The 9,388-nt window shown below is 40.7% G+C and overlaps 1 protein-coding gene across 1 annotated transcript in view; it reads right to left on the bottom strand.

The window, feature by feature from the left end:
• The window catches only part of tubgcp6 (tubulin gamma complex component 6), a gene marked incomplete at its 5' end in the record, with an annotated part of 26,053 nt that extends 20,554 nt beyond the window's left edge, over window positions 1-5,499 (bottom strand). The window contains 8 exons of the mRNA XM_079223274.1: window positions 1,453-1,544; window positions 1,706-1,815; window positions 1,921-1,984; window positions 2,132-2,253; window positions 2,587-2,745; window positions 3,824-4,037; window positions 4,416-4,579; window positions 4,714-5,499. Of these exons, the coding sequence (XP_079079400.1) occupies window positions 1,453-1,544; window positions 1,706-1,815; window positions 1,921-1,984; window positions 2,132-2,253; window positions 2,587-2,745; window positions 3,824-4,037; window positions 4,416-4,579; window positions 4,714-5,499 (1,711 nt within the window). The remainder of the gene's footprint in view (window positions 1-1,452; window positions 1,545-1,705; window positions 1,816-1,920; window positions 1,985-2,131; window positions 2,254-2,586; window positions 2,746-3,823; window positions 4,038-4,415; window positions 4,580-4,713) is intronic.
• Window positions 5,500-9,388: the final 3,889 nt, after the last annotated feature.

The raw sequence follows: 9,388 nt of genomic DNA on the forward strand, positions 1-9,388 counted from the left end.
CCTCCAAAACGCGGGAGCAAGAAGTGCAGAGGTTCACTGCAGAAGTTGATGAGGTGTAGCCGATGAGCAAATGAAGCTCTTAGCCAGACAAAGCCGAGGTGATGGTCTGACCTTGGATGGGGTGTTGTATAACATACAATATTTGGACAGGCTATAATGATTCATATAAAACTATATTTATGGAGTACTGTCAAAATGAAGCAATTACAGAGTGCACCCATCTGGGGAACAGGGTTTCATTAAGATTATATAATTTGCTTAAAAACAATTCCCTCATACTGGGCTGAAACCAACGACTATTTGCATTGCCGATTAATTTGCTGATTATTTTCTTGATTAATCGTTTAGTCTTCACATTTCCGTAAATAGCGAAAAATGCCCAAAACGTTTTGCTAGTGCCATATTTTCAAATGTAGTTTTGTCCCCCCTGACAGTCCAAAGATAATCAGTGTACCGTCATGTATGATAGAGAAAAGCAACTAATCTACTCATTTAAAAAAAAAATTGAAAAATGACTTAAAGGATAATCAAAATAGTTGCTCATTAGTTTTCCTTCCATCAATAAATTGTTTAAGCTCTACCATCATATGGTCATATCTCGTTTTCACATAAAATACTACATGGATCTATTAGTAAGTAGCGCTGCCCCACGCTTCGTCAATTAGGCGACTAATCGACTGTTTAGTTAATTTCATGGCGAATGACTTTTGAGTGTATCTCTGGTGAACAAAATATTTAAAGTCGGGATTTTGTGTGATTCTTTGTGGAGAAACTCGGTTTTACAGATATGTTAATTAAAACAACTGATGGATTAGTCAATGAAATCATACGAGTGTTCGTTGACGAAGAAACAATTCTGATAATCACTTTTTACTCTTGGATATTGCGTATGGGCTATTGTCTGTCAGTAAAGGTGTGCCTTGGGCTGTGATAAATGCAGTTTTCTTTATATCAAACTATAAATATTAGAATATCTCAAAGCTCGGTCTGTATGCGTCTGCAGTGCACGAATCCTCTCCTCCTGTCTCAACGCTACTCTTCTGCTCTCATGAAAGAGCCACGTCATTAATTGGATTTAAAAATAAGTCAGTTAGTCCAGATTTGTCAAGGGTAATTACAAAAGAAAAAAAACCTAATTTATTTCAGAAATTGTTTCAGCCAGCATGGTGTACCAACTGAAAAGAATGAGGGAACACATTTGTGTTGTTTCTGTCCCTGTGGCTTACTGAGCGAAGATGGCTCTGGTCGCCAAAGCTGCGGTAGCTGATTTTGTTTCCCACTGATTATCATCCAATAACTTCATGACATCCTTTATAGACACAAGGACGAATCTAACTAGGCAATAAAGGCTGTAATGAAATCTATTTGTTTTCCCTGCGAGACAATCTGTCGACAGGCTTTTCATTTTCAGAACCTGCTGACTGAGGACGGCATGTGTTTGTGTCGTCTCACCTCTGGAAACGAGATAGTCCTCATTGACCTGGATCATGAATTCTCCATAAACATCCCGAAACACGCCACTATACACCCAGTCAGACACAAACCTAAAGGGAAGCACAGAAAAAACAGTCTCGCCCAGTTCTGACAGTCTTTCGAAAAATTTCAATAGAGCAGGATCTGCACAGCAATGAGGGAAAGTCCCGTCTTTGGGTGATATCATTTTACTTTGAAGACACATGTCTGCATGAGGAGCGTCGGGACTGACCGTGTATACGGTTCACAGGTGCTTTTCAGCAGCGACAGCAGGACCGGATAGTTCTCGTTGCTGCAGTTATTCTGTGCTTCATTGTATAGGTAGGACATCAGTTTAACACCCTGAGGAAAGCCACATGACAATGAGCTGACATCCCATCTGATAGGCTAAACACAGCCGTGATTGATGATATATTGCAGTTTGCAGAAAGAAAAAGAAAAACTCACCACAGGGAAGGTAGCCTGGCCTGCACCTAAAGGCCCATCTACACAGCACAGCTCTGACAGATACCTTAGATTAAAAAAAAGCTGTTTTTTTTTATATCCGATGATATTAAAACCAAGGTCCTCTAGGACACAACTGTACTGTGAAGTTGACGTTCAAAAGAGTGAAATTAATACGAGACATATGAAGGCAAAAAAGCAGGTTTGACCTCACCTTAGTTGGCGGCCCACTTTGCGGAAGAGGAAGCCAATGGTCAACAGGCTGAGGGTGGGTGGAGTGCTGAGAACACAAGCCCTGTAGTAATGCAGATACTTCCGCAGACCACCTGTAAAAGCCTGAGAGAGAGACAAAATGTTTGTTATTTTATAATTATTATCTATGACGGCATTAAACCACGTTACGTTCAGTAGAGATAATAGGAAATTGCACTTGCACTTTTTGACTTAATGTTCCTTTGTGATGTTTGACAGTTTTGGCGACAGATTTTCTACTGCCAATCACCCTTTTGTACTAACTGTCTTTAATTACATGATCATATTTGGGTTTTTAGATTGTTTGTGTGAATAAATAGTTTGTGTACTTACATACATGTCTCAAATTGCCACAACAATGGTAACAGGGGTAAAATGTGCAGTCTCAGTTGTATAAATGATGAGTATGCAACATACCTGAAAGACGAGGCCTTTTTTGTCAGCACTCTGCAGAGAAAAGCGACTAAGCCTCAAGTAGTGGGTGCCGTGCTGGGCCAGCTCCCCCAAGAGACGAGACACACTCTCTGGGGAGGCTCCTGACACGCACACACCAGGTCTGACATCAAACTGAACACTCTGCGAAGGAGATGGCAGATTTACAGATGGCGGACAAAATGCAATGAATAACATCTCACAAACAAGCCCCACGGCAAAGACCGTCTTTGAAAAGCTTATAATATAGATTTTTCTTGAGAATCACCTCCATGGTGACTTTCGAAGGCATGGTTTGTGGTGTTATTATATGAGATCGCAATACATAATCAAGTGTTTGTTATGTTGTCCTCTTCATGGTTGTTTTATGAGAACTGGATACAAAGGGTCCCAGACAGGACCCTTCTGGGGGGACAGAAATAGCAGACGATATTTTTGCAATCTAGCACAACACTAGCACAACGCGCAGCCTCAAGGATTACCTTTGAGTTTAATAAACACCTCTCTGACAGTCTCAACCAAACTTTTTATATTATAAGCCTTGCAGAAGTTCCATGATGCAGCACTACAGTTTTAGATTACGTTAGATTGTACAGGTGTTCATGACGTTGTGTTACCTCTTCTACCAGCCTGCATGTTAATGATAAAGTATGCTAGAGGGCAAGAAAAAGGATATATGGAGATAGATATAGATATATATATATATATATATATATAGATATATATATATATATATATATATATATATATGGAGATAGATATATATATATATATATATATATATATATATATATATATATATATATATATATATATATATATATATTAAAAAAAACGTAATGGGAAACAATAAATCAACAGAAGAGCTCTCCTGTGGTTTTGTTTTTGGCACGAGGAATATTTTCATTTATTTCCTCATCTTGTAATGTATCTTGTCAGGTGACTAACTGTGCTTGACACTGTCACATTATTTCTTGTTGATTTCAGGTAATATGCTTTTATAAACCAATTGGGTTTGTTGTTGATGTCGTACACTCACAGATTGTCCATTGATTCTGCTCTCAGTTTCGTTTCTCTCTCTTTTTTTTTTGTAATTGCTGTCACGGTGCATTTATCACCTCATTCACTTTTATCACTTCAGTCTGACAGACTCCCAAAAACAACAGATCAACGGCATTTTATTGCATTTAGAAGACCGATAAATAAAGATAATGAAATGCACCTGGTTGAGAGGAAAAGTCGTGGACGCCACTCCGATCAAGACGTTGAGGAGGTCAAATACCAGTTGAGCCTGAGAGTCCAAGGGCAGCGGAAGGAGAGGAGATGGTGTAGCGGTGCTGACCACCCTCATCTCTCCCTCCCATAGACGATAAAGCTGGTCAAAGGCCTCCCTGCCTCCCTCTGTTAGATATAGTGACTCTCTTTTTCCTGGTGGGCTAGTAAGAAAATCATTTTAAAATTTGGTGTGCATTTCAGAGAGGAAGAGCAAAAGTGAAAACATAAGTAACTATAAATGGAGGTTTCTAATACATTGTTGACTCTGTAGTTTATACTTCATCTGTTAGATTCCAAACAGCTTCTTTTGCCTGTTTTGTGACATTGGATACTATATGTACTTGTCAATCCAAAAAAGAATTCACTCCAACACTTAAGCAAAAAAGGCAAACATCCACTGGGTCTCAATCTTAAATAGTTGTTCTTTTTAACGTTTTAGATTGTTGTAAATTAAATCTATTGGTCTTACAAACAGAGTTGATCACCTTAAACTTATTATGGTCAAACTCTAACAAAAGCACAACTGACGCGTCACTTACCAGCCAACAGACTCCCAGCAGCGGCGTTTTCCAGGCTCAAACGTGCGGACAGCCTCCCATATATCAACGTCTGGAATGGGGCTGGTCTCTGACTGAGAGTCTGGGGTCATGTTGGAAGCGGACTGGAAGCCCTCATCTTCAGACTGATCTAAAGACGAGGGGACCTGCACAGACGACAATGAATCCTGATGAAACCATTGCATAACCCCGGGGTTTAATCCTTACTCAAATAAATTGTGCAAATTTGAACCCAGACGAAACAACATGCATGAATGTGCTTTGATACTAAATTCCATACCCTTATAGCCAGTCCAGTTACATCAATATTACTGGGAACAGGAGGCAGGTCCAGTCTTATGTCTATGTCTGAGGTGCGAGTGTGCTGCAGTGCTCCAAACAGTGTCATCCTGGTATCCCTGTCAAATCTTTCTTCCGCTTCCAATTTTGTTCTCAGAGCCAGCAGTCCTGTGCCTGGAGGGGCATCCATCAACCTCTGAGTTCCACACAAACTCTCCAAATTGCCCCACTCCTCTCCACACACGAGACCCCACGCCCGGGCCTCTAGCCTCTGCAGCTCCTCGCTCTGGTAGCCCCAGGGTCGAGGCCTCCGCAGCACGGGCCTCTCTCGTCTCATGTAGTCTCTGCTAAAAGAGGTAGGAGGTGGCGGTGCCGAACCAGCTAGATGTACCAACAGCTCAAGGACTGCGTCTATCTCCTTCAGGCCGGAGGACGCTCCCTCCATCAGCATCCCCAGCTGCTCCTCCAACTTCTCAGCTTCCTCTCGGCATCCCGCCACCCGCAAGTCAAAGCAGATCATCAATATTTTGTTTTGGGGCGGTGTGTTAGCTGTGGCACTTGCTCCTGAGGCAGACCCTTTGGTGTCATCTTGAAATAACTTAGACAGCAGCGAGCCGTAGGCACACTTCTTGAGATCTCTGCGAAAACCTTCTCTCGAGACTCCACCTAGGGCCCGTCGCTTCCAGGACACCCCAGACAGGCTGCATTCACACAGGGCACCCAGCAGCTCAGTGATGCTGCCGCTGCTGCAGCTGGACTTCATGTGGTTGTTGGGGCTCGAGTACATGGTGGCACGGTTACCTCAGCCTGTATGAGTGGAACAAAAAGGGATTTATGTTGCACGGAATAGAAAAGAAACTATAGAAAGCATATATCGAGGTTTTAGGAACAAAATAGACTAACCTACTTCGCTTTAAGTTAGAGGAATTACACCAGCTAACGGTAACTAGCTAGCTACGCCAACATTTAGCTAGCGTTTAATACAGTAACGTTACATCAAACTGCATATTGAAATAGCCAACACAGCTCTAAAACAATGCTTCTCGAAGTCATTTACCCTCTCGATATCGTCTGTTGTTGGTAGATTCAGAGTGACAGCTTCTACCTCGCATCCTCCCAGTGCATGCTAGCGTTTGTTATTAGCAAGCCCCCACGGATCAACTAGCTAGCTGTCTTGCTTAGCTTGGCAAAGCATGCGAAACCCAGTTGGTGGGTGCCCTTTACAGCTCTCATATGTCTTTATTATTCAGTGGTTTCTTGTTCTGGCATATTCGTGCCAGTTATTATGCTGTAATGTTGTTGTTGTTGATATCGCTAGCTAGAAGCTTCATTCATCTTCTATCATCCACCGCGGCGCTACAAATAAGAATCTGCCCCTTTGAATCTGATTGGACAATAGGATGTTCAGACTTCGGTGATTGGCTGTTGTAGACGGCACTCTGATTGGTCAGGGGTGTTCGTCAATCATAGGATGGGCGTTTTGCTGCATTCAGGTGATACGGGGAAAACTGTAGATCCCACTTCCCGCTGTTAATGCAAGTGATCGACAAAAAACATCTACATGCAGGATTGCAACATTTGGCAAATTTTGGAAATATAATACGAAATCACTGGTCAATTATAGTGTAAGTGGTTAGTAGGCAAATTAACCAACAAAATCACCAACATTTACGGAACTCAGTCACTCGGTTAATAAATCGCATTCTCTCCCCCTTGGGCTTGAATGCAGCAATTATTGCGCCGGATTCAGAAACTCATCTACACCGTTATGGACAATCCTGCTGCTTTCTTCTTTATGGCATAGGTTTTACTGCACACAGAACACGCACCACGAAACTGTGTTTTGCCTGGCTCGATAGGCAAACTCGTCTAATTGTAGAATATGGTCTTTCAATTTCCGTTGATTAAATATCTGTAATTAGTCATAATCGGGCATTTCATGCAGTCTTCATCAATTCCCTTTGCGTAATTACGCACTGGTCTGAGTCGTTGAATTAAAGGATGGGTTCAACGTTTGTCAAGTTGATCTTAATACGTCATGCCCATATATGTAATGTAAAACATCCACTGGTCGCTGTCATGGCCAGAATGAGACAATGTTTCAAAGTAAAGTGGATTTTGTCCCTCATCTGTTACATTGAGTTGTGGGGTATGGAAATTATTAATCAGTATAGGAAGAAGGAATGCTTACAACAAACAATAATTCTTCAATTCACAGTACACGTGAATACAGTTGTAAAACAGACGTGACCATTTTTTTTCTTATATTTTATCATATTACGATTGGAATTGTACACAACCTGCTGTTTTTAGGCTATTGTTTGAAGGTATTCTCAGTTTCAAAGTTCTCTTTTACCTTCTCCAAACCCCATCTCATCTGGGTTTACTACAGGGTTATTACAATACATTTCATTTAGCTGATGCTTTTATCCAAAGCGACTTACACTAAGTGCAATCAACCATGAGTAACTCAGAACAAGAATCAAGAAAGTACAAAAGAAAGCCAGACTACAAAGTGCTATAATTAAGTGCAATTTAAGTGCCACTAAAGTGTTACTTTCTTTATTATATTACTATTATTATTATAGAAATAAAGTTATAGGTAGGAAAGGTATAGAAAGTAGCACTTTAGTGGCACTTTAAGGGCACTTACTTATAGCACTTTGTAGTTTGGCTTTCTTGAAGAAATTGTACTTTCTTTATTCATGAGAACAAACCAAGAGTTTGTTCTTATTGTTGAATGCACTTATTGTAAGTCACTATTAGTTATGAGTATGGTTTCATTTAAAGTGTGTATGTAAATACCCATATACAGTTTATCACATAGGACATTTTACATTAAGGCCTACTGCATGTTCAAAAAAAATACAGTTCCAAAAAGATATATCTTTAGGTACACTCAAGCATTTTGAACATCCGTTGTAATTGTTTTCTTTTATGTGGATTCAATGTATATTGTGTGTGGTATTCTGTGTTTATGCTCAATCTGTACTATTTATTTGTTTATTACACATCTCTCTGAAAAAAATATTTGTATTTTAATACAAGTTACTTCGGCTACATATACTATAGCTGTAGCCAAAGTGTACAGATATATTGTCTTCCAAAGCACAACAGTCACAACACACGGGCAGGATAGTCTATCATTTTAATATTAGGGCTTCTATATTTGTTGCCTGAAACTCACCTCCCAGAGAACAGTTTTCTTTAGACAAGTAATTTTTCTCTCCCCGTCTCCTCCCAGACTATTAAACTAAGCTGTTAAAGAGACCACATCTGATTTAACGGTCTGCAATAGCTTCGACCGCTCTGGTTTGACAAAGTTTAAATTCAAACCACTCTTAAATAATGTCATTCCAAATCTGTTCAAAAGGCAACCTAACCCAACAGGATATTTTATTTTGCTCCCGGGTTATTGCTCAGCTTAGCGAGCCATAGAATCAGTTGTTGGTAGGTTTTAAATTATTCATCAGAACAACTGTTTAGAAATGACACCACACCATCATTGTTTTTATTTTCAAGTCCTCCTCCTCCTCCTCCTCCTCCTCCTCTTCTTCTTCCCCTAAGGCGAAGGAAATCAAAGCCAAATCTCATTAGATGGTTTCAAACATGCGAGTGAAACGCAGCCTGCTGGTAAACCCAACCATCTCTTGCTGAAGGAGAGGCTGGCTGAAAAATATCCCAGGCAGGAGAAGAGACGCCAGCAACATGCAGAATTTAACCCAATTTCTTGACAGAAACCCTGCAGACTTAAAATCGTTATTTTGAGTGAGCAGTATCATTGATTTCTGGACATTCCAGGGGACGGTTATTTCGAAATCGTATCACAAGTGGATTGCACGCCAAATAATGTTGACTCCCAAAATGATGCAAGCCGCGTGTCTTAATAGAAATAGGAAGTACAGTTTTGCCAATGATTTTCCAGCGGTGATCAAGGATGGTGTCCAAGATGCCATGCTTGCGATAATCAAGCGTAATCACTCTTACTCTGGCAGCAGCCCTTGAAGTTGTTCTATCTGTTGCTGCATCAATGATCTGCTCAGTGAGACGATGGTCTGCGCAGGCCTCTGGTCTGTCTTTGATATCCCCACCCCTACGTCAGGGTTTGTTAAGCAGTCAGATGAGGCAATTTTGCCTTTCATCTTTCTTTTCTCCAATTTCATTTTTAGATGTCAGTTCTTAATTAATGTCTTCGCAGCAATTTTTCAACCTTCGACGTCGATGACAGAGATTGCGTGAGGCTATTTACATTATCAACTCGTTTCATGGACCTTTGCTAGTCTGTAGTCTGAGCCGTGTGACAGGAACCAGATGTGGCATTTGGGGGAAAAGGCGTCAGCCATCATTATCATAGGTTATGCTGCATATAAGCACTGGATGCCATCCAGGAAGTACTTTGAGGTCATAATATGCTCACATATCTGAAGAAAACTGTTCATGCACTTGGCCCTCGCTTTCGTAAAGTGATTGGTTTGTTTGAGTAGGTGATCATTTTCATAAATCCACCAATCACTCATGCCTTTGTGTAAGCTCTTCAGTGAGGGTAATGTATGCCACATAAATAGCAAAGACTTAAAGCAATGATTCAGTTCACTCTAACAAGAAACCTGAGGCAAGTGTTACTCTATCACCCAAGGTGATTGTAACCCATGCAATATGCATGAGAGGTGAGTGTT

Source organism: Taurulus bubalis (assembly GCF_910589615.1).
Source record: "Taurulus bubalis genome assembly, chromosome: 9".
Classification (NCBI taxonomy): domain Eukaryota; kingdom Metazoa; phylum Chordata; class Actinopteri; order Perciformes; family Cottidae; genus Taurulus; species Taurulus bubalis.